The 26,600-nt window shown below is 38.5% G+C and overlaps 1 protein-coding gene and 1 non-coding gene across 2 annotated transcripts in view; one reads left to right on the forward strand and one right to left on the reverse strand.

Annotated features, from left to right (window-relative positions):
• WDFY4 (WDFY family member 4) overlaps positions 1 to 26,600 on the forward strand; it is a 239,321-nt gene that overhangs the window by 145,388 nt on the left and 67,333 nt on the right. Inside the window, exons 40-46 of the mRNA XM_049790636.1 lie at positions 4,303 to 4,509; positions 5,100 to 5,151; positions 8,422 to 8,588; positions 13,402 to 13,550; positions 16,832 to 16,952; positions 19,590 to 19,675; positions 21,565 to 21,627. Coding sequence (XP_049646593.1) covers positions 4,303 to 4,509; positions 5,100 to 5,151; positions 8,422 to 8,588; positions 13,402 to 13,550; positions 16,832 to 16,952; positions 19,590 to 19,675; positions 21,565 to 21,627 — 845 coding nt within the window. The remainder of the gene's footprint in view (positions 1 to 4,302; positions 4,510 to 5,099; positions 5,152 to 8,421; positions 8,589 to 13,401; positions 13,551 to 16,831; positions 16,953 to 19,589; positions 19,676 to 21,564; positions 21,628 to 26,600) is intronic.
• LOC125995280 (U6 spliceosomal RNA) lies at positions 24,741 to 24,847 on the reverse strand. Its single transcript, XR_007490827.1, has one exon. It is a non-coding gene; the product is annotated as a U6 spliceosomal RNA (small nuclear RNA).

Here is a 26,600-nt window from a genome sequence, read left to right on the forward strand (position 1 = left end):
ATAATATACTGTATATTGTTAATCATGCTACTTACTTTATAATTCCTTTGTTCCAAAGCTAGTGACAGATATCAGAAAGTCCGAGAATACAATGAAACTAATGAGCCTGAAGGGTTTGTAATACTCTAAAGAGGAGCTAAGTAAAGAAATAGTCACAAACCAGGTGTTGAAGACAATATCAAGGGGTTTTACTGTGAGGAGATAAGCTCTGGGGTAGAAGGGACTGGGGTATGGTGAGGATACAAAAGATAGTGAAACATTACTGCCTAAGTTGAGGGGAGACAGAATAGATTCTGACCCATGTAGTAAAGTGTCTTTGATATAATTGCAAATAAATTCATTTGTGAACCTTCCATCTTCCTTATAATAGGGATGCATGAGTTATATACCTTGTACCCTAGAAACACACAGTTCATCAGTACAGCTTTCAAGGCTATTTAATCAGTAAAGAAAGGGGCAATTCAACAAATATGATATGGTAGGAATCACTTAGAAGTGATTTATGCTCCAGAGTGATATCAAGATGATAAACAGACATAGACAGTTGATCCCATTTCAAAAGCTAATCATTCAGAATTTAGTGTGGAGAGAGGCTCTACCTTGGACACCTATACAACTTCAACTGATTTATATGGGCATTATATGTGCTGCAGGTCTTTTCACATTAATGGCCCAGTACTAATAATATTCATCCACTTCAGTTGGATGAAAAAGAAAGCTAAAGAATGTAATTGTCCTAGGAAGCAGAGTAGACAAGGTGCATATTGAAATAATGAATCCTTTAATTGTGAAAAAAAAGTTTTATTATGTACATTGAATTCAAGAGATATGCTATCGGGGCTGAAGAGACAGCATAGCTGGTGGGGCGCTTGCCTTGCACATAGCCAACCCAGAATGAACAGTGGTTCGAATCCCAGCATTCCATACGGTCCCCTGAGCCTACCAAGAGTGATTTCTGCGCGCAGAGCTAGGAGTAACCCCTGAGTGCTGCCAGGTGTGCCCCAAAAACCAAAAAAAAAAAAAATAATAACTGATATCATTTATTCAACTTCTAAATCATCATCTACTTGAAAATATGACTATTTCTTTTCTAGTGGTTGTAGAACTTGGAAGGTTTGGTTCTGTAGATGATAAGAATTTCTTCAATATTTCATGGAAAATTCAGGGTTGAAAGATCGTGTAGGAAGGACAAAACCTCAGCAAGTTTCTTAGCCCAGATGGAAAGGATTCAGTCTTTGAGAAAAGTCCTTTTCAATTGGAGGCCATATAGCCTAGTATATTCCAAGGGGCCACAAGTGAAAGTTGCATGAACAGAGAGGGTCATGATACTAGACAAGGGTGGGGGTAGGCAACATGTAGAACATACGTTCACAGGAAGGAAACAAGGTCAGAAGGCACCCGTGGTTGAGAAACACTGTTCGACAACATTGGTCTAGTTTATTTTCAGCAGCAATTCTAACTGGGGCTCAGAGTATACTTGTGAAAGTAATATAAAGTTTTTCTGTTAATTGAGGTATTTTTGAGAAAATCAGCATTTCGAAGTTAATCCATAAGGATACTTTCCAAGTGTTTAAATATTTAAGACAGATTGTCTTAATGTTTAAAGGAATTCAGATGTAGTCATTGTCTGCCAGAGATAATGGGGTCTGAATCATTCACCCCACTTTTTTTAAAATAATTTTTATTTTGACCAAAGTGGATTACAAATCATTCATAGTAGTATTTTAGGTACACAGTGACATTGAATCAGAGGTCACTTCACTTTTTTAAAGAGCATTACGACTTCCCAATACAGAATAGTCAAATCAAAACTCTAGACTAAAGTAATCTTATGAAATATCACACATTCTTTATTACAGCTTCTACTAGTAACACCCAAAAGGTCCTCTCACCAGCTGGGAATAGTGATATTTGAGAAACCAATCTAGAGGACTCTGAAGAAGTTCTGTGAGATTTGTCTATACTGACATTTTGCCCACTTCTGAGAAGTCACTGGAGTTTGTAGGAACCTAGAGCATGGCAAGAAAATATTGCCCATTATCTGGAAGTCAATCTAAATGACTCTATGGCACCTGAAAATCATGCAGTTTTGATATTCATTGTCCCCAAGTTCTCCCTTTAGAAGTGCTGCTGAAAACAGCTGCTTCCAACTGATCTAGCTCAGATCCTCCTTGGCTTTTTATGTAGTTTAGCTGCTTTTGTTCTGTTTTCTTCTTACCTAGACCATCTTGTTTCCCAACTTCCTGTATAAATTTTATTTGAAATTTAAAATTAAAAATATTAAAATTATTTGAAAACTATTTACTTGAAATTTTTCATTAGAAAAACTAGCCACAAATTTTTTCTTCTGGTTATTTTAATATACGTAGGTTCAATTCCATTTGAATTAAAACCTTTTTATCCCAAATCCACAGAATTGAAATAGGTAGTTATTTTATATTATTATTATTTAAAATATTTAAAAGTTTTATGATAGTGCCATTGTATGATTCTTCTCTCTTCCTGAATCCAGCTTTAGCAACTGAATGGTGACTTAATGATTCATTTCTTGCCCAGAAGACCTCAAATTGTGTTAGGCAACATCTTTTTGCTTCTCTTTTTTATTAAATTTCTTTTATTTCTTTAATTTAAATACTGTGTTTACAAAGCTGCTCATGATATAGTTGGTCCAGGCATTCAGTGTTCCAATCCCAATCCCACCATGCCTGTGATCTTCCCTTCCATCATTACCCCCAGCCTACCCCCACCTCAACCCTTAGTAGGCACAAAATAATATATTTATTTTATATTGCTGTTACCATAAAATAATAAATAAATTTATCAAAAATAGTTTAGTAAAGGAAAATTTATGAAACTTACTGTCTCACTCGGTGTTATTAAAGCCATTGAGTAAATCTCAATGAGTTGTTGATTGGTAGTTGAGCTTCTGTGTTATTATTTTTGCTTATTGAGCCTACTGGGCTTCTATGAAACTCTCCCATCTAATTTTCTGGTCTGTCAATATTGTGAAATTAGGAAAAATATGTGTCTGTATGCACCAAAAGCTGTATAACTGGGATGATTCTTTGGCTTGGTGTCTCCCTTTATTTTTATTTTTGATAGATTCTATTTTGGTGGTTTATCTTATTTCTTTAATAACTTCTTTTTTCTACCTTTCATATCTCCCCAGTTTCAATAAATGTGGCTTATTTAGTTCTTGGTTCCTTTTCTTGCTCTCTTCTCCCTACTTGCATTCTGTGGTATAATCAGACCCACCACCTGTAATTTTAAAGCCTCAGGGATGTTCACTTTCTGTCTTCTAGACCTACTTTGGCCCTAGGTACCTAAGAGTGGCCTAATCCCAGAGGCAAACATCTTATTCTTTTTTTTTTTTTTTCTTTTTGGCCACAACTAGCAGTACTCAGAGCTTACTCTTTGTTCTACACTCAGGAATCATTTCTGACACTCTCAGGGCAAATATATGGGGTGCCAGGGATTGAACTCAGTTTAGCTATTTATAAGAAAATTTACCTACTGAGAAGTAGTATCTCTCTAATTCCAAGCATCTTGAAATGGGTCCAAGGTAACCATGACTGAGCACATCTTATCTCTCTGTTCTGTTTTCTCTGGATGTGCTCTTGGACAGGGGGGGTTTGTTCTCTCAGCAGCTGTGAAGGTGGAATCTGCTTTATTTCCAATCATACTAACTGATGACATTAGGAGAGATAGTTCTCATATGAAACTCTTTAATTTTTGTGTCTTTTAATCCTACATAAACTCATTGTTTACAGCTAATAAGATTTGATAAATAAGGTAGCTTAATTCCCTTTAGATCAAATTTCAAGTGACAAGCAGAAAATGATGATAATCCATGTTCCTCAGATAGCAAAGCTCATGTGGTAGGAATTAAAATTTTAGTCTTAATTCCAAGAAATGGTTCAAATGTAGTGAACAATTGTCCATTCAAAATGGCTCCACTTGCTAAATCTTAGATCAAAGTATTATAGTCTTTGAAGTAATACTGGTACCAATAATGAGTTAATAAAATAAAAATAGATTTCAAGAAAAGTAATCTATAACAAACATTTAAATAAACTATTGGGATCAGACAAAACAGGGCAAGACAAAATATTTCAGGTCCATCATTTGTTCTTTTTTCTGGGAGAAATCATTCTCCTCTCAAGACTTGAATTTTTTCCTCAAAAAATTATTTAGCTGGGTGGAAACAGTGAAGCCTTAGTCTGTTCACTCCAAATGTATTTAGGTCCCATTATAAATATGTTTGGGGTAGCATCACACATAATACATATATTTTCTTCCTAGAGGCGGAAATGTGAAGAAATCAAGGCAGCTAAAGGCTGGAGCAAGATCCAGGAGCAGCTTTTTGGGGAGCTGGGATTGTGGGGCCAGAAGGCAGAAGCCACACTCTGCTCCGGGTGGGAACTGGATTGGCGAGAAGGACCTGCTCGCATGAGGAAACGCATTAGACGTCTGTCTCCACATGATGCTCTGGGTGCAGGAAGGCTCAAGGTGAGCAGAGAATGCAGCAACACAGTGCTACTTCCAGGTGGAAATGTGACATAATGTCACTTAAGCTTGCTCGTATTGTGTTCACTGCCAGGTATTCCTTGGGAGTACCTTAGCATAGTCAAGTAGGAGAGATGAAGTATGCACCTAAATGTAGGAGGAGACTGTGTATTGTTATTTAGAGGATGTGTGTGAGTGAGGAAGGTTGAGCCACACTAACTGGTGCTTGGGGGAACCTGGCCCTGTTCAGTCTCAGACCACAGACCCAGTCTCTGCTAAGGGCTGGTGTGTACCACAGACATCCAGGATGCTTTTTAATCCTATTTTGGCATCTTCATTGGTAATTACTGTAAGTTCTACTTAATGGAAGATTGTGGGTTTTGTCCCCTTTGACTCAAGAACATTAATACATGCATTTTATTGTGGTCCTTTAGGATTTAGAATTTATTTCCCTTTGCTTCTGAGTCTGAGTATATGAGCAAGTTGAAGGGATTACATGTATGTGTGTTTATTTGTGTGTATGTGTGGATATCTTGGAAGAGGTTTCAGAATAATATCCAGAATCTAATCAATTTTATTCTGTTTTATTTCAGGAGAGCCAAGTAAGAAGTAGTTCTTTTTCTCAAACACAGGAGAGAAATCAAGGTATCCAGCTGATCCATTTATCTGTTTTATTTAATAATTAAAACCAAGTATTAGTTTTATTTAATATATTCTTAAAGATATAAAATTAATATTTGAAAAAAATGAATGCTGCAAGTCTCAGTTAGATGGTTCTCAGACTATTTTCACTGCTGGACATGCCAGAAGGGAACCACATCCATCAAAGGGAAAGAATTTTGTATTAAATTGCAATAGTAAGATTTGTTTTCACTGAGAGATCTATCCTGTCCAATTTCTGTAACAGGAAAATTGTAAAAGTATCTCTATACAACACAATTCAATACATTATTACATCAATGTAAATGCATATAACACATAAAGGAAAAATAGGATGTTTTAGAGAAAAAGTTGACAGAACAAATATTTAAGAATTTTTATGCTGAACATTAATATTGAATGAATACAGAATGAAAAGATCATTTCCCAAACTAAATAAAAATGATACTTTGAATCAATGATAATGATTTATTCTTCCTCTTTGTATTATTTTTTGGTTTTGTTTTTGGACCAAACCATGTGGTGCTCAGGGGTTTCTTCTGGTTCTGCACTCAGAAATAACTTCTGGCAGGTTTAGGGGACCATATGAGATGCTGGGAATTGAACCAGGGTTCATTCAAAGTCATCTGCATGCAAGGCAACCACCCTACTGCTGTACAATTGCTCTGGCCTCTGTACTCTTTTTTCGGGGGGGGGGGGGCACAGCCAGTGATGCTCAGGAGTTACTTCTGACTATGTGCTCAGAAATTGCTCCTGGCTTGGAGGACCATATTGGATGCCGGGGATAGAACCCAGGTCCATCCTGACACTGCTGCATGCAAGGCAAATGTCCTATCTCTGCGCTATTGCTCTGGCCCCTGTATTCATGTGTGTGTGTGTGTGTGTGTGTGTGTGTGTGTGTGTGTGTGTGTGTGTGTTTTCATTGAGAAATTTGGTTGAATTGATTGGCTGAAAATCCAGGTTCCGTTTTGGCATGAAGCCACCACCTCACACAACTTCAGATTTTGTACATTGCTATTAGACTGTGGTTTGTTTTAAACATATATTACTGTTAATTTTTATTATATCCTAAATTACAGTCTCAGACTGTAGGTGGGGGGGAAGAGCTCCTTAGAACAAAGGAAACTTTCCTAGTGTAATGCTTTAGTACTTTACATTACAATGAATTCATCAGCTGGTCTATGGGGAACTTAGCCCTGAGTGAGAAAAAACTCCTGGACTCTGATACCCAGGTGGACATGCGTGATCCACATGATACTGTTTGTTTCTTTCCTTTCTGTGCTGAGACCCACAAATCTAATATGACAATGCTTGGCTTTGTCTTCCTTCACAATGGTGGAGAGCATGTGCAGATTTTATGCATGGCCATAATTATGAATTGCTGCTCTCCTGTTCTTGATATTATATATTTTCTTGAAGATTCCAGTATGTTCCACCCCACAGCAGGGTGCTCAATAAGGAACTTAAAAAGCCCTGCACTCATACAGTATTTTTCAGAAGGGGGAAAGTTCAGCATGACACTTTCCCTCATCTAGATGTGAGTCTTCCAGATAAGGAGGAGGACCAAGAAAAAAGCACCAGGAGAAAGGTCAGAAGTTCCAGGGGGAGGGATAAGATCCAGAAATCTATTCATGTGCTTATCTAAGAACCAAATGTACATGTTAGGAAATAAGTCTACATATGCACACACAGAACTGCAATGCTGAGCATTCATGGCTGTACAAAAAGAGAAACCATCTGTAGCTCTAAAAACTAGGAGGCAGGTTAAGTGATTGTGGAAGAGTTATATAATAGAATATGGCACAGCTATTTCAGTTGTTTTTAAAGAAATGTTAATAGAATATGAACATGGCCTTACTGTAATCTTGAATACAAAATATATTAGAAGAAAAACCTAAATGTACTATAGTTCTTCTCATGTCCAAAATGCTACATGTATGTGTATGCATCTATGTCAATATGCACAAAATAGATGTTATGTGTAAATAAAACAAGTTGTAAAGAGTCGGGGTGCTAAAAATGAAAAGGTCAGTCTCTAGACTCAGAGACTGTGCTCAGTCAGTCTTTAGTTACAGACATAAAGCAATAGGACAGAAAACAAAGAAATTTGCCTTTTTCTATGGCCCCATTTTTATCACAAGCATGGGATGGAATCTGTTATTAGGTAGGACTAGATATAAAAATAACAACAGGGTCAGAATAATATTACAGTGGGTAGGGTATTTGTCTTACTCGAAGCTGACCCAGGTTCAATCCCTGGCATCCCATATGGTCTCCTGAGCCTTCCAGGAGTGATTCTTGAGCAAAGTGTCAGTAGTAATCCCTGAACATTGTCAGTTGTGGCCCAAAAACCAAATAATCAAACACCTGCAATCATTTCTGTCCTCAAAAATATCTCACACACTGAAGAGATAGTACAAGCAGGTATGGCATTTTGCTTTGCACACAGCCAACCCAGGTTCTATCCCAAGCACCCTGTGTGGTTTCCTGAATACCCCAGTGGTAATCTCTTGAGAGAAGAACCAGGAGTAAGTTCTCCTTAACACTGATGGGTAGGACCCACACACAAAAATAATAGAATTTCACACAAAGAAAGTGCTTACTAAGTGGGAGCTTTATTAGTAGCAAAATCTCTTGGAATGAAAGTGATATTTTGCTTTTTCTTCCTCTCAATATCACACGTTGTCCATATTTCTTGCTTATGAGGGAGATAATACTTCCATAATTAGAAAAAAAAAGTCACTATCAAGAGAGTGCAGGATACACAAATTCACATGCCTACCCACCTCTCTTGTCAGATGACTTTTTGATTAGTGGAGATAAAATCAGAAACATAGTCTTGTGCTCTCTGGAGAGCTTCAGCTTGGCACACCTTCCAAAATTATTTATCTCAAGGAGTGTCAGTGGTAGTGCAGGCTCAGAGAATGGCTCTTTCTGTCTAAAACAGTGGTGAACCTAGAGATCCATAAACTAACATTGAAACCTTAAACCTTTATTTTTTTCTTTTTTTGGTTTTTGAGTCACACTTGGCAGCGCTCAGGAGTTACTGCTGGCTCTATGCGCAGACATCGCTCCTGACAGGTTGGGAGACCATATGGGATGCTGGGATTTAAACCACCGTCCTTCTGCCTGCAAGGCAAATGTCCTACCTCCGTGCTATCTCTCCGGCCCCAGAACCTTAAACCTTTCAGTTCTCTGACACTAAGGATGCCAGGTGTCTCATGGCAATTTTTCTATATCTTTCTGCTGCTACAGATGAGCTTAACCCAAAGGAAGCTGGAGGTGAGATTGATGAGGTGGCCGTGGACTGCACCCAGTTGACCTTCTTCCCTGTCTTACATGAAAGTCTGCATTCAGAAGATTTCTTGGAACAATGTCTGGAAAGACAAGTTATTTTACAAGAGCTACTTGATCATGAAAAGGTAATATCAGCAGCCCATCACCAGTATTCTTTAAACATTACAAGACAGGAGAGAACAGCACCATTTTACTGTGTTCTGCTCCCTCTGACAACTTCACTCAGCATGATACTATCCAAGTCCCTCTATGTAGCAGAAAACTGAATGACTTTATCTTTTCTTATAGCTAAGTTGTGTATGTATAACATGGTTTCTTTATTCAGTCATATATTTTTGGATCTTCAGTTATTTCCAGGTTTATGCTATATTGGATAGATATGCTTCAAGGAACATAGGAGTGTAACTGTCTTGTCTACATTTTGTTTTAGTGCTCTTGGGGAACTCCAGAAAGTGGAATTTCTGGGTCAAAAGGAACCTCAATTTCTAGTTGATTTTTTTTTTTCAGAAAGCCTGAACCAGTCTACTTTCCTACCAGCAGCAAAAGATAATTCTTTTTTCCCCACAGCCATGCCAGCACTGATTGTTCTTGTTATATGTGATGTGTGATTTTGTTCTTTGTCTTTGTAGTGTGAGATAACTCACTGGTGTTTTGATTTGTATATCCATGATTAGTGATGCAGAGCATTTTTTATGTGCCTTTTGGCCATTAGTATTTCTTCTTTTGGGGGGGGATGTTGGAGTTTTTGGGTCACACTCAGAAGCGCTCAGGGGTTCCTCCTGGCTCTATGCTCAGAAATGGCTCCTGGCAGGCCTGGGGGGACCATATGGGATGCCAGAATTCAAACTACTGACCTTCTGCATGCAAGGCAAATGCCTTACCTTTATGCTATCTCTCCAGCCCCTGTATTTCTTCTTGAGGAAGATTCTATTAATCTGTCCTGCTTATTATTTAATAGAGTTGAAATGTTCTTATAAAGTCCTATATTATATATAAAATATATATTTGATATTAACCCCTTATCAGATGAGTATTGGGTAAATAATTTTTCCCATTCTGTGGGCAATATCTCCCACATTTTCTCCATATGGCCTTCAAGGAAGTTGGATGGGCAATTCCATCAGTATCTGGCAGACTCCCCTACTGGCCCCCAACTACTGAGAAGTGGCTTCTATGCTCCTCACTGAAAGTAGCACAGTAAACTCTCTGTTGTCCCCAACTTCCAGGCTTCCACGTGGCTCACTCAAGAGCCACAATTCACCTTCTTCTTTTGTGTGAACACTGGAGCTCTGATTGCCTCCAGCAATACCTGGGACAGTAATTATTCGGTGCCACCTTTTCGTCATTGATTAATGATTCTAAGAATTCCAAACACATTTCTCTGCCAACAGCTCCGTGTGAGGTGAGCAGTGGCTTACTTAATGCATGTTAATTTCTCCCACTGTGTGGTTGGGGACCACCCCTCAACTTCTCTTGACACAGCTGTTCTCAACAGTGAGTCTTCATGCTACTCTGGCACATGGACAATGAAACATGATTTCATGTTTTTAAAGATGAGCTCACTATAAAGTTTGATTTTGAGTTTAGTGAAAAGTCATCAGTTGGAAGTGACGGAAGTTATTTTTCGCTCTGGACAGCAGAGAGCAGCATCAAGCTCTTCTAGGTATTTTTAGCTATGATTGTAGCAGGTGGAAAGAGTGTTAACTTTTTTCTTTGTATAACTTCTCATCTGGGTGATAACCAGTGTTAAAATACATGGATGTGTGGTAGACCTTATTTTTCTTGTTTTGAAAGACTACCTCCTTGGCATTCTCTGTACACAAGGCCCTCATAAGCTAGTTCTCCCCGCCCCCCTTATAAGCTCGAACACACACATATACACTCTCCCACACTTAAACATGTTCATCAGCTCACATAGGCATTCACACCCACATGATCCATACACTCACAGAGACCTGCTCTTCCACATGATTATATGTTCACCCAATCCTCACATGATCACACACTAATATAGACACATAAGACCCCTTTAGATTAAAAAAATGCTCATAGACTCACATACACAGCTAATATAAGCAATCACACGCATATGCACACACATCTACATATGCACTCATCTTTTTTTTATCTAATTATATGAAACAAGACTTTGTGTCCAGGGATGAGCCCCATGCCTGTTCTTAACTTCTTAACTCCTAAATCTCCCTAATGCCACTTCTCCACTCCTACTCCATGTGGCACAGGTACCCCCAGATACCTGTGTATGCCTGTGTCTTCCCCTTGGACCCTCATATTGTGTAAAGAAAATTGATTATTTTTCTTGATTTATGGTTAAATCATGAAAAGATTATTTGACTGCCTGTGTGTCTAGTAGGACTTGGAATACAAGCTAGACTCCAATGTACGGGAAGGAATTCACAAACAACTAAGGGTGTGACAGGGGCAACACATGGTCAGAAGATGAGGTCTATTCTTTTATATCCCCACTGGTTTTTCATGGACTTCACATCACCTGCACAGACCCTTTTCTGAATATTCCAAATTTCACTGTCTACTTGCTGAATTAGAACCCAGGCATGTAGCCTGATAACACCTCTTATAAATTGTAGATTTTCCCATACATAATAGCTTCTAGAATTAATGCCCAAGATCCACATTTTATGATATTTAATTATATTAGGGCCTAGTTTTTAAATGGCTTACAGCCACCTTTCTAGCCACCTGGCTAGAAATGCACTTTTATTTCCAAACAGCAGACTCTAAGTTGATGCTGCTTAGGTCAGACATGGCTTTGTATAGTTTTAGGAACTTGTAATGCATTTTGCATCAGATTGGTACAGATCTCAGTCTTTTCCATTCTAGACAGTTGAGAAGGGCTGTGAGATTGGTCATTTGCAGATATGTTAATGCAAGTGGCATAGGCAGACAGGCAGGGGACATCTCTGCTCCTTGTCTCTGCCTTAGAGAATAAGCTGCCATCAAGAGACCCAGAGATTGCATTTCTTCCCATGTTTGTTAAGTGAATAAGTAAAACTCAGCAGTTTCTCACTTTATTGTGTTTTTTATTACTAGTGGGACTCAATTCTCCATCTAAAAATGAACAAGAACTGAAGTATAAACCAGGGGTCATAAGTAATTGGCATCAAGGAATTTATAGTCTTCCATTTTTGATACTTAATATTTATTCAGTCATCAGTCTTTAAAAATCAAATGAGGGGTCTGAGTGATAGTACAGCTGTAGGGTGTTTGCCTTGCATGCAATCAACCTGGGTTTGATATCATATGGTTCCCCGAGCCTGCCAGGGGCAATTTCTGAGTGCAGAGCCAGCAGTAACCCCTGCGGGTCAATGAGTCTGGCTCCAAAACAAACAAACAAACAAACAAACAAAATCAAGACAAATTAAATGAATTTTATTTTTCTATATGACAGCCTAAAAATGCACTGAGAATTAGATCTCAGGGAACAGATACATAGAAAGGCACAAGTGCCACATGTGAGGAGGGCAGATTCTTTTGTAGTAGATTTCACACACATTTATGAGAGAATTGGCTCATTGTTCTGGGATAGGCACCTCATATAGCAGTTCTGCTTTTTTCAAAGAAAAATTTAGGTCTCTACTAAATTGCCAATGAATGATAGAATATAATGGCAGGCCTCCAGCCTTTAGTAGGTGTGCACATTGGGCCTGACACTGGGAAAATTTGCTGGATGATTTTCTGTAGAATGTTTTAGCTTCTACTGTATGGAAATGTTATTACTAAAAATTTTGGATTTTTATACAACTTTCTCCTCCTGATAAGGAGAATATGGCCATATACATAGTAATTCCCCTATCTGGAATGATAATATATCATCCAGCCAAATTTAAAAAAAATTCTACTTATGAAGCAGAAGTTCCACTCATTTTAAAGTGATCGATAGACTCATGGCATGAGGGATTTCTTAATCATGAGTAAACTTGGTTTTGGAGCCCTCTCAGGGCTAATTTAAATGGAAGAACAGGTAATAGTTCACTTGGGTTCATTTTTCCCGTTTTTAAAATGCCATTCTTTTCTAGCAGAATCAATTTTTAAGCTATTAACCCAGCTATCGCCAGACATTTTTCTTGTGGTTTGGCTTATATTTTATGCTTAATTCTCCCCCAAAGAAAAGCACCAGATGATCATAGAAATATAGCCATGCCCCTACTCTTGGTACAGAGGTATTGGGTGAGATTGGAGTTCTATAGGGAGGTGAGAGGTTTTGGAATTGTTACCACTTCTTACTAGAAAAATTTGAGGATGTGACAAAAAATAAGGCTTAAACAGGCTGGCATCATCCCCCCTAAGAGCCCCTCAAAGATACTCTTTGGAGCCACCTTCCAGGAAAGAACTCTGGCAATATTTGAACTAGTCAGACTTGAAAACACCTATATCCTCGACTTTCAATTTTACTTCAAAGATGTTAACTTCATGTTTGTATGTTAAGGGTGATACACACATAAAAAGGGTTATCAAAGCGCTGTTGATCATGTCAAAACATCTGACAATTTAGATCAATAGGGGATGTCAAACACTTGTAGTACACAAGGGAATAGTCAACAACTATTGTAAGAATGGAGCAATCTGTATACAGCTGGTGAAATCTTGACTAGTACAACCCCTAAGAAGTACGGAAGTCTCTCAAAAATGTAAGACTAGAGCTACCATATAACCCTGAAATTTTACTTCTTGGTATATCTATACCCAGACATATAAGTTTATTTAGTATAATATCTATGATACAGAATCAACCTAGTGTCCAAAGACAGATGACTGGATTATGTAAATGTGGTGTATATATACACAATGGAATGTTATGCAGCTGGTGGGTGACTGGTCACAGCCCTCCATCCCTCCTTAGAACAGTGTGCTTACTTCACATGCTCATAACCTGTCTCTGATGTTCTCTCTGTTCAGGTGACACAGATATACTCCCTGGTGATTGTGAAGGGCCACTTAGTCTTTGAAGGTGTCCTGCTCTTTGGCCAACAGAGCTTCTACATATGTGAGAACTTCACACTGTCTCCAGTGGGTGATGTCTACTGCACCCGTCACTGCCTGTCCAAGTGAGTTTCCCCAATTTTCCCATAGATCACACCCTGAGCTGTAATCATTATCAACAACTCTTTACTGTGGCTAATGAGTTAACCACTCATTAATGTGGTTAATGGATAACCACTCATTAACCACTTCCATGCCTGCCACTCCCATCTAAAACTGAGCCAGAAGATAAAATGAGGTGTCACTAAGCCACATAAGCACTCATTACTGTGGCTAGCCAAAAATGTGGCCGTTTCAGGTGCCTTTCCTGATGTGGAATGAATGCATCACAGAGAAAGGGTCTCTCCTTAAATTATTCAGGTAATTAAATTCAGTCCCCAAAGCATACTCATTTATTCACTTATGGATTATTCATTTTATGCCAAACAAGGCACATAATGCAATTGACAACAGAAGCTAGTTCTTTTGGAGCTTAGAGCTCACTGTCAACATGGATCAACATATATGTTGAGAGGCTACTTAAGGAGTATATAATTGGGAGATGTGAAGTTAGTATAGTGAAGAAAGGTTACTAAAGGAAATGAGTGAAGATCTGGGTCTTGAAGAATGGGTAAGAAATTTGAAGAATATACCAACTAATACCAGCCATCTTTGGCTGAAAATCCCAAAACTTTTGTTTGGAATCAAGTATATTTAGACTATTTGAGTGTATTCAGCTCTAACTGATCAATTCTCCTGTATTTATAAAATATAACTATTTCAAATAAACTTGATTAACTTGTGAATTTTTTCTAGAAGTTGAAATTACTTCATCAATGCCTTTGAAGGTACATGAAGAGTTCTTTATTCAAAAATACAACTTAACTTTTCTGGGTAGTCAAAGTTCAAGTGATGTTCAGGGTTGTGTAAACTAATATACTAAAATACTGAAGTTTTGTTTAATAAAGTTTTCTGGAACCTAATTTCTCTGTACTTTTTAACCCACTAGGTTTTAACTCACTAGCATATGATATTTTAATAAGTGTCTGGATATGCTGATGCTACTTTGTCCAGAGCCAGATCATATTTGATAACCACTATTAGCAGTTTTACCTGCCAATAACAAGTTACAACTCCCAGTTGTCCTCTCATTTCAGCCCATATAAGGAAACCATCATTTAAGAAGTCTGGAAGGATGTCAGCCTACCCCTTTTTGATTTAGATTTGCATTAAAACATGGCATTTTTTTCCTCAATAAATTCCATCTTCTATTTATACTCGATTCACCAATTGTGGCAAGTCTTTTGTGACTCTCCTCTAAGAGTCCAAGGAGGAGCATAATTAATACTTAGAAGACTCATCCCATCTTACTGCTCATGTTTTATTGATACTGATCAATATGGACAATGGATCTGCAGATTTGCCTTTCTGAGAACTGATGAAAGCTTTCTACTCTACCTATATGCATGGCATGACTGTGTAATGCTTTGCATAATCCATTGCTTCACTCTCCACCTCTGGTTTAAATCGAGTTAGTGTTAGATAAGATCTTATTGATTAGGTAAATTGTGTTTATGAGGTGCATCTATTCTTGATCAAATTGACTATATCTGAGCTTTTAATAGAAGCCCAGTCCTCAGTGTGTATACTCACTTGATTTTTAATGACAAGGGAGACTTACATGTCTGGAAATGTATATCTCTAGAATGCAAGTAGGAGTGTAGTGAGAACAAATGACTACCCTGGAAACCTTTGGGAATTGTATAGGTAATTTTAGTCACTGTACCTCAAAGGACTATGTGTGTTAACCAGCACTTTCTTTCCAAGGTTTTGTCTACTGCCCAAAGAAACTGCTGGCTCTCATGGAGATATAGTTCTCAGGGGTAGGCTATTAGATCATGTTAGATCAATGGGGAATTCAATTTTATTTTGACCATGGAGACTCAGGAAGATACATGCATAAGTGTGTTAAAAATAAAACTAAGTCAACCCTGAATGTTTCCCTAAAAGACTACCATCAAGCTGCATATGGTTGAACATTAAGCCTTGAAAGAGACTCTCTGATGTATAATAAAAATATCCTAAATAAAACTCAAGAACACTGTAAAGGCTCCAGCAACAATAGGCCTTTGTTCTCTGAAACTTTCTTTAGAAGCAATGATTATTACAAAATTATTATGAAGTAAATTTATTCTGTATTCAGTGGCATCCCTTCCTGATAAAATGAGGATTTTCATCTACTGCAAACAAGTAGCCTAAATCAAATAGTTAATAAAGTAAGAATTATAGACTGCCAGTTCTGTAAGCTACAAGTCTGAATTCAAGGTGTGGGCAGAATCATGTTCTCCCTCTAAGGGAGAACTCTTCCTCTCTTCACCATGTTTTTGCTGTTGCTTGGCAACCTTGGAGTTCATAAATTTGTAGATGCTCATTCAGAACATCAGGATAGCTTTTCCACCCAACAAATATTCACATCATTTTCTCTAGTTTCTAAATAAAAATTATTTTCTAAGATATTGTGGTTAAAGATTTATATTTCTTCTGGGAACCCAACTCAACTCCTAAAGAGGAAGTCGAGCTCATGCTATAAATAATATTAGATCTTTTGGTCAACCCCAACCATCAGTTGATTCTCTATGTTAAAGTGCTTTTAATTAGTATTTCTTCCGCATGAGTCAGTAAGGATATAAGGCATCATTCTGTGTTTATTTAAGTTCAACACATATTTATTGAAAAAAAAAACCTGCCTTATACCTGGCATAGTTGTACACATGTATGAGTCAAATATGACTGAGTTTACTTAATAACCTGTGATCTAAGGAATGGATTTGAATATAAAGTATAAGTATAAAGTTTGATGATAATTGATAGCTTGAAAAGTGGCACAAATCAAACTATATGCCAGTCTACAATTACTTGTACTTTCAAAGATCAAGTCAATTAATATAGTTCTTATTTAGTTTCATATACTTTCCCTAGTTAATAATTATGTAAATTTAATTGTGGCCATGCTGGACACAAACATATAATGGCAGCTGTTATGCTAAAATGTCTTATGAATAATAAATAATAAATAAAAATTAATAAAATATCCTATGAACTCTGGCCATAGCTCCACCTGCAAAAAGAGAAATAGATCAGACACTTTTTTCTGCCTCTTGACTTGGAGACTTGATTCTGAGTCAGTGCACAGAACATAAAAATACAGTTTTGATAAAGCCAATCACAGCCTTGTGGCAAATATTACCTAAGATTCAATGGAATCTTCAATGGAACTGTGAACCACTTGTGTCTGTCAATTAGTGCTGATGCTGTGGTTATCAGTGACTTGGCTCTCCTTCTCATGACATGTTCTGCTTCTTCACAGCATCAGCGATCCATTCATTTTCAACATGTGCAGCAAAGACAGGTCTTCCAACCTTTACTCTTGCCAGCGACACAGCTATGGTGACCTCAGGGAGCTTCGGCAGGCTCAGTTCCTTCTCCAGGTATTCTCCAATTGTGGCTCCAGGGGTATCCCTCTCTACTCACTGGAATGTGATCCAGGCACCAACCAGTGTTTTATCTGAGGGTATAGGACACAACTTTATGACTATCCTCCTTTATGCCTGTGCCCAGCCTTTGGGAAACACCCATGAATTTCCTAGGCTTATAGTGATCTTGCCTCCTTACATAGTTATGACTTCTGTTACAGTTTATAGAGTCTGCCATTTTATCTCTGGGACTTTGTTTATCTTATATGTCATTGAGAAAACAACCTCTTGGCTTTATTTTCCTTCTTACAGGCCTCAGAGGCACATGGAAAATTTAGGGAGGAAGAAGAGAATCAACCACTTTATTGTCTCCTGCAGTGTCAGTGGCCAGGGCAAAGGGAGTGTGTGCCCTGTTCTACCCACTAAATCTCCTCTGTTGGCTTCCCTCCTTTCCATTTTACCACTGTCTCTCCTATCCCCAAGCTCAACATCATTTCTGAATCAAGAGATAATAGAGCTCTCCTGATTGTCCACTCTAATCACAATTCCCAGAGCCTTATCCAGAACCTTCAAGAAACACTCAGATACTGAACAGAATTGATGGCTTTATAGGCAGGACTGTCTTTACCTAAGTCATAATGTAAGGATTCTCACTTCTAGAATGAAAGCCTTCAATATCTTAAGGAGGGAGAGAGAGAATCTGGCTCTTACTGGCCTCAAGGCATCTAATTATCATGAGGCCAATATCATGAAATAAATTAATGTAATAGGTAATTGCAAAGTTGCATCAATGCACTGTGATCTGTCTCGCAGGCAGCCTACAAGGAAGAGAGGAAGAGCCAACCTTGTAGGACTGGTCATCCCATTTCTCACACTTTGTCTTTAAAAGAGTCTCCTTTCTGCAAAGATTACCAGGGGTGTGTTTCTTGGTCCCAAGAACTGATGAATGCCTTTCATTTATAAATTTATTTGGATACACAATTCATCAACTGCTCCTCCTGTTGGAGACCTCTCTGAAACTGAACTTCTTGGGGGGACAGTCAGAGCAGTTCATTTTAGAAAGTATCAGTTGTCTTGCTGGCGAAGGTCCAGAAAGCTGTGGACCTCTGGCCAGCTTTATTCCTCCCTCTTTACTGTTTTGCCTACAAACTTTCTCATTTTGTCTGACCTAAATGTATTTCTTTGTGTGGAGGGTGAACTAGAAAGGAATAGTGGAAGAAAATTCTGCCCAGGTGGTTCTGGATCTTGTAGCCATCATGGTCTCAGTGCCAACCATGGTTATGCAGTTTGGGCATATTTGAGATGTCTTCATATTTCTGTTTTCCTCCACTGAATTGCTATACATGCTTTGATTTTTTACCATTATGTATTTAGGACTTAGCACACAGTGGGGGCACAAGTAAGTACTCAAAATTATTTTATGATCATCTTATTATCTTTAGGTTATGTTTAGTGAAGAGGTATCAGTAAGTATCTTTTCCTCTAGTAAATATTTCCAGATGGTTGATTAGCCTAGTTACTGTGGAAGCCAGAAGCTGGAGGACTTTTTTTTATGGCCAAATGGGGTGGAGAGAACTCAGTGAGACAGAATGCTTGCTATCCAGTCCTAGATTCTCCTATTAGAAATTCAGAGCCTGTGCACACATGATTGCCAGGTCAAGATGTAGCCTCCACAAAACCTATATTGTCATTAATTTTGCACATGATGTGCATTTTTAACAGTAAGAAAATTATACTGGAACTTAAGTATACTCACAGAGAATAGGAGCTGTGTATTGCCATTTATAACTACTGTCTCTGTTCAGAAGCTTTTTGAATTAGAAATTGTGAATTCACATTTAACCAGATACAAACAGGACCTTACTATTATTAGAGCAGCACCCTACATGAAACTTCCCTTTACCCACTCCATCTGTACTCCAAGTAGAGACTTCACATTTTCCCAGGACCTCCCTGAAAATGCTCTTCTTGACCTCATCTTATTCCTGAACCTCATCCTATATTTGTATTCCCTATGGCTTTTTCATGTCTGTTATTTACATAGCTTGGAATAAAAGAGAGGAAGGCTGGGAGAAGTAGGGTTAGAAAAAGAAATAAAAGTAGACTTTCCTTGGGCACAACAGAATGCCCTACATACTATTCTTTCTCCATAATGGAGAAATAAGTAGATCTGTAAAATGGATATGGCATAGCACTCTGTGCCTTCAAATCTGCAGGCAGCATATGAAGGCTGTTCGTATGGGGAGTTGTACCTACCCAAGCAGTACCCCAGTATTTCCTGGAAGGTTTAGAAAATAAGTCCCTAACAAAGAAAAGAAAAGAAGTCCCAAGATCCTGTTTTGAACGTATTTGAAGGTGTCAATAGGCAACTCTTTTTTTGGATCCTTGTTTGTCATGAGAATGGGAGTCTTCTTCCTTTAAGCAAAAAAATTCTGAGACCCCAATTCTCTTACTTAGCTTTTGATTTTCCAAGTCTTAATACTTCCTTTGGTGGTATTAGAGACAAATATACTTGACTGGGGAGATCTTAGGGAGTTTCCTAATACCCAAGGGAACAAGTGACTCATGGCCCTTGGGTATCAAGATCTACTTCCTAGGAGCATTTCCATTTCAGAAGACTTCAGGAATAATAAAAGGAGTTTGTTTTTATAGGACATTGCTCTGGAGCTCTTTTTCCAAAATGGATATTCCAAGTTCCTTGTCTTCCATAACAATGATAGAAGCAAGGCCTTCAAAAGGTATGGATTTAATAATTATCCTTTGAAGAAACTAGTCATAATTTTTGTTGTGGCTTTGCAGGTCAAACCCAGTGATGATCTGGGGCTACTCTTCACTCATAGGTCATTTCCTACAGTGCTTGCAGACCACAGAGTGCCAGACATTGAATTTTGAGTTTATCATGCAAAGAATGTGCTTTAGTATTAAAGCTATTTCTCCAGCCCCAATGTGATCATAAGTTAAGAGTAGATGTCAGGGGCCGGGTGGTGGCGCTAGAGGTAAGGTGCCTGCCTTGCCTGCGCTAGCCTAGGACGGACCACGGTTCGATCCCCCGGCGTCCCATATGGTCCCCCAAGCCAGGAGCGACTTCTGAGCGCATAGCCAGGAGTAACCCCTGAGCGTCAAATGGGTGTGGCCCAAAAACCAAAAAAAAAAAAAAAAAAAAAAAAGAGTAGATGTCAGCCCTATTTTCAGAAGAAACATTTTCCATAGTGTACAGTTTCAGCTTATACTATGAAATAAATTACGGATCGAGAAAACTGCTAAATCATAGAATGAAGTATTGAGAAAGAAAAAAAAAGTTCCTTCCCTGGAAAACATGCTCCATTTCATGGACTAAAGTAGTTTAGAACAATAATGACAAAAGAGAGAAAAATTGTGCAGACACAATATATTTAAAAAAAAAAAAAACTGGCATTTTAAAGGGCCTTCCAGAATTTCCTGGCTCTACTTTCAAATTTTCCAAGTAATATTTTCTGAGTTAGTCTTTCCTTTTGATTCTAGCTGCCAATTTTAGTTGTTCTAATTTCATATTTTATTGGAAAGAATTCCAAACAACTGACTTCCCACTCATGTGCAAGAAAAAACCCAACTTTTTTTTCTTAAAGAGAGAAGGTTGTTGGTTTCATTTAACTCTTTAAGCAAATGAAGCCATCTAAGAAATTTAAGATAATATCTGAATTTTCAGTATTCATGGCATTGATTAATTTATTAATCATGGCTTTTGATTTAATTATTATTAAAGTTATAAATAAACTGAGAATATGTCTGGAATCTAGAAGGAGAAAAGTAGGTTGTTTTTTGTTTTGTTTTGTTTTGTTTTGTCCATACAGAAGTGGAATGAACAAGTAGGGAGGGTTGCATATATCCTGCTTTACTTTAGTTGGAAGTTTGGAAATTTTGAGGTGAGGTATGTCACTCTGGGTAGATATCCCAGTGGTCAGTACTCTACTCTAAGCCTTGGTTTTCTGTCAGCACAGCCAACCTCTGGCAATAGAACTCACTGTGGGCTCTCCTGGTCAGGGCTAGCGAGGAGAAAATCAATTCCTGTCGGAGTCTGTGAATCTACTCTTTTGAGATGGGCTCCATACTGCAACTCTTTCCATTGTCATCAAGTTCTATTTTATATCAAACTGAAGAAGTAAGCACACCTATTGACAGTTATATTCATCTTCCTATGGTTTCTGTATATTAAAATTAGTCTTTCAGTAGAGGTCTTCTTATACAACCATAACTCAGGCAGTGAATACAGTAAACTCCACAACCAAACTCACTGAGTAGGGTGTTCTACATTAGTATAGCATTTTCATCACCTCTACCCCCACAGTACAGTAGTGTCTGCTGACATTGCTCCCAAAGATGTCATGTGTGTCCTCTAGGAGGAGGTGTCTAGAAATTATTGTTTAAGCAATCCTTGTTATTAAGGCTAGAGGGTATGATGCCAGGGAGTTGCTGAGGAGAGGACTGTTTCTGAGGTACAGCTCCATCTGGCGTCCATGAGGGAAGGACAATGAGGGGCAGCAATAAATTAACCTCTTGTTTGGTTTTGAAAATATCTCCTTAGGGTGTGAGGGTGGGGCGAAGGAGAGTTTCAACTCTGAAAATAGAATAACTTTTTCCTTTTGTTTAGTTTCTGCTCTTTCCAACCCAACTTAAAAGGAAAAGGCACCACAGAGGATCCCCTCCATCTAAGGTAATGAACATGGATGGTGTTTGGTGTGCTTGCATTTGTGAGGCTGACTTACTCTATCTGATCCTACTAGAGAGAAGCCTAGAGCATAAATCGCTGACTTATTTCTCTCATCTTATGCATACCCATTTTACTCCCCAAATGCCACCCATCACTTAGCCTCTATAAGCAGATTTGAAATTGCATATGCTGTATTGCTATTTTCAGACCCCCAAAAAGTGAAAAGTATCCTCCTCTCTACTTTCAGAGATGTCAACCCAGGATCAACTTAGCAGCAGGTCCTAGGTTGGGGGGATATCAGCTGTTCCAGGTCCTTCAAAGGTGTGGTTATATAGTCAATATTAATTTATTAATCTATGATACAGAATATCTTACCTAATCAGTGAAGTGCTTTCAGTCCCATCACAATCATCCCTACAACTCCCCGTACAATTACAAGTACCTGTTTCTCCAGAAGGCAAGTTCAAAATGCTTTTATTTTAGCTAAAAATAGAGGAGTACAGGGGTCAAGAAGGAGGGCTAATAGGGAGGGAAACTGGGGATATTGGTGGCATGAAATATGCACTGGTAAAGGGATGAGTAGTTGGAACATTGCATGTGTAACTTGGTAACTGTATTTCACAGTGACTCAGTTAAAATATTTTTTTAAATGCATCTGCCTTGTATGTGCTTGACCTCAGTTTGATCACCAGCACCACCTGATCCCCCAAGTATTTCAGAGTATTGCTCTGGAGACCCTTGGGGATCTTTAGGGTGACCCTGGTGGTCCACAGCACTTTAGGACCTGAGAATTTCAGAAGGGGACCCAGGACTTCTGAGCACTACTTAGAGAACACCTACCTACCCAACAAATGAAGAAAAAGAATAGGAAGGGGACAGTGGTGGCTATTGTTCTCCAGAAATGTATGGGAATGAAATGATAGAGGTGGTCCCATGAACAGTATTCAAAATTTTATTAACTAAAAAATGGATGATACCAAGTCATTGAAAATAATCAATCCATCTTCTGTGATGAGTGGTGTTTACTGCATGACAGAGCAACAAGCCATGTATCCACATCTCCTGTCACTATTATGTTTACATAATGATTTAAAATTTAACACATAAAGTAATGATATGTTGAATAAACAAAGCAGATGGAGGTAGGGTACATTGCCAGTGAGGAAGTACTATCTAGGAAGGTAGAATTTCAATTCAGACTGTAACAATAGAAGAAAACAAGAGATCAGAGTAAGGGCCGGGGATGTGGGGGTGGAAGAGGAGGGGGTGGAGGCAATGAGTCTGGCAGTGGTCATAGTGGCAATGGAACAAGGAGTTCATAGGAGGAAGAGAAGAAGGGGGTATCTATATAAACCAGGGCTCACTATAATGACATTACTGTCTACTCTGATGGAAAGAATTTGAGGAAAGTTTACGTGATTTGCTTTGCTGCAATGCCAAGAAGAGACCATGGTAGGTCAAAAGCATAAATAAGCCAGGAGAATGGCTAGAAAACCTTTGTAGTAACTCAAGTGAGAACTGATAGGGTTTTGGATTAGGGACAGTCGCAGCTAAAATACTGTGGAAAGTCAGATTATGGAATTTAACTATAAAGCTGGTGGGATTTGTTGCTGAATTGTGGGGGATTTGAAGATCAGACCAAAAGTTACATTTAGGAATCTGGAAAGTAAGATGGAATATACCACAGGGAAAACTACTCTGGAGTGTGGTCTTACTCAGGAGCTCATTTTGAATATGCTATTTTTGAGACACTATTTTTAGTCAGACATATAAGCATTACACAGATTATTAATACAGAAATTTAAAAATCAGTTTCATAAACTAATGGATATCTGGGAGAGTGCAGCTGAATTGTAAATTTGGAATACTATTAAAAGTGTAAGACTAAAACCAGGTCACTGAAATAATGAGTACACATAGAAATGAAGAATTATTTTGGGGTGTTTGAAGAGATATAACACAATGGGCAAGGAGCTTTTGTTAAATATGGCAAACCCAGATTCAATCCTTGGGACCACATATGGTCCCCTGAGCCTCACCAGGAGTGATCCCTGAGCACAAAGCCAACGGTAACTTCTCAGCACTACCACATGTGGCCCCAAACAAAACAAAATAAAAGAATTGTTCTTAGTGAAACAACCTTTAGCAGGCAGAGACATGGAAGGAATCAATAAAAAAGAGATTAAGAAATTGCAGCCAAAATTTAGGAGGAACTGAGAGTGCGGGAGATGTCATAAAAGCAGGTCAAGTGTTGCAAAAGAGAACTGTGAGCTGTGCTGATCAGATGTTGGTAGGCCAAGGAATTGAAATATGATCATTGAACTTTGTGATATGGGGGTCATGGATGGCTTTCAGTGGGCCAATTTTAGAGATCCCCTCTTGTGCTAGGCAATAGCCCTTTAGATTGCATAGGAAGTATAAGGTATACATATTGTATTTATTCCCATTTTGTTTCTTTACTTCTAAATAAGATATATGCAGTGTGCATAGAAATTTGTTCATAATTTTTGTTTTTACTATAATCTGGCCCTCCAACAGTCTGAAGGACAGTGAACTGGCCCCCTGTTGAAAAAGTTTGAGGACCCCTGGTCCAGGAGATAACATTGGCTATTAGAGGTGGGGAAGTTGCTTGCTAATTTGAATTGGATATATTTAAATAGTTTAACTGCATATAAATAGAATAATCCGATTATATCTTAGTGTAAATCATCTTTTCTGCATTTGAATGTCACTGTACTACTTCAGTGCAAGTGGTTGAATGTTATTTCAAATGCTATGAGGCAAAAAATGTCAATTTGCTCCCATACTGGAAGACCCAGAAAAGAATCACTATAGTCTATAGTTGTCTGGATTCAGTACATTTGCACTCTTTTCCATATCTTCTCCATATCATAGTATGGATCTTCCCAAACTGTCTTTGTTCTCAAAATGCTCTCAGTCAACCTTATCATGGTCTCATAGTTGAGTAATTGGAATTATATAACATAGTTTGTCTCAAGAATTTTAGCAAGTGTTGATCTCAGCAAACTCATATTTTTTTTTATAAAATCCCTTTCTATCAGTTGTTGTAGTTGTTGCTGTGACCAGGGAGTATACAGGCCTGACAGTATTTTTTTTTAAATATGGAACGCTTCATGAATTTGCATGTCATCCTTGCGCAGGGGCCATGCTAATCTTCTCTGTATTGTTCCAATTTTAGTATATGTGCTGCCGAAGCGAGCACAGGCCTGACAGTATTAGCTATGGTGCTTGGAAGTTGCAGGCATTCATATAGTGTTGGTGTTCTCGGAGGGTTGTATTTCTTTATCGTGATGCTTGTAACATGCTTGCTAGGGATCTTAGACTTAATTGAGTCACACAAGTTATGGCTAGGAGTTCCAGTGGTACTAAGGCACATGTTCATCAGTGGATGCACTTCCTAACTTTGGCTATTGCATGCATTTAGTTGTGTGTTTGTTGGCAGTCTCACTACCTCTTGTGATGCTTACACACCTGACTACAGTGTGGCCATAAATTGCTTGTAGCACTAGGGATAGAAGATAGCAAGATAGCCAGGCTCAAACAGTAATACTGCCAGCGCAGAACAGTACCTTCGGATGCCAGGCATTTGAACACAGCTATATACTCTTGCAAGACAGGTGCTTTAAAAAGACATGTGCTGTTATAGGCTCACACACTAATCTTCATTAACACAATTCATTTAAATTCCATTCCAGAACATGACTGTGCTTTTATTGGCCTGATTAGGGCGAGATCAGGTGTGATCAAGATGATCCCACCAACTTTCTGGGCTCAGTAAGAGGGCTACATTATGCTTTATGGAAAAGTGTATAGAAGCTCATTGAATGTAAATTTTGACAAATAGAAGTACCCAGAAAAAAACAGGCTCAAAAACCTGGGAAGCCCAAGTGTGTGGTAAAACTGTGCAGTAATAGCCAACCAGTTCTTTGAGATCAAATTTATTTGAGCTCATTGCAGGTGCTCTCTAAGCTGGAAATAATCATCTGGGGGCCAGAGGAGTGATACAAGCAGTAAGGCATCTGCCTTGCCCTCACAAGCCTAGGAAGGACCATGATTCAATCCCCCAGCGTCCCATATTGTCCCCCAAGTCAGTAGCGATTTCTGAGTGCATAGCCAGGAGTAACCCCTGAGCATCACTGGGTGTGGCCCAAAAATAAAAAAAAGTAACTATCTGTTATATATTTTGAGCATGTTTTTGGAATATTTAAAAATAGAAGACTAGGGCCCGGAGAAATAGCACAGCGGTGTTTGCCTTGCAAGCAGCCGATCCAGGACCAAAGGTGGTTGGTTCGAATCCCAGTGTCCCATATGGTCCCCCATGCCTGCCAGGAGCTATTTCTGAGTAGACAGCCAGGAGTAACCCCTGAGCACCACCGGGTGTCACCCAAAAACAAACAAACAAACAAAAAAAATAGAAGACTATCTCTGATCTTCTCTCTGTAGTGTTTCTCCTTTCAGCCATAATGTGTCTTCAGGGTCTTCACGGGGGAAACTGGTGGTCTAAGTCTGGTGGTCTCAGATTTACAAAGGTTTTACTGTCATTGCTACAGGCCTGAAATGAACCTGAACACTTTCTATTGGGGCATCAAGGGCAATGTCCAATGGTACAATGACTTTTAAAATGAGTTAATGTCTTATTGAATACTCTAGGGAACATAGTTTCTCATTTTTGAACAATGTGTGGTTCATTCTGTGGCAAAAGAACTGTATTCAGATACTTGGCTTATGTTGTAAGTTTTCATCTCTTTCAGATCTCAACTCTTGTTCATATATTTGGTCCATACAGGGAGCAACAAAAATTATTACTTAAAAAAATAATTACTTTTATCTGGAATCCAGTGAGAGGATGCCTCCATAGCTATGATGGGCTTGGGATTTCAAGGTATAATACTCAAAGCCCAGAAGAACGTAAGGCCCATAATCTACATACTGTTATGATAAAGTTTATACCATTC

The sequence above is a fragment of the Suncus etruscus genome, chromosome 17 (assembly GCF_024139225.1).
Source record: "Suncus etruscus isolate mSunEtr1 chromosome 17, mSunEtr1.pri.cur, whole genome shotgun sequence".
Taxonomy (NCBI): Eukaryota; Metazoa; Chordata; class Mammalia; order Eulipotyphla; family Soricidae; genus Suncus; species Suncus etruscus.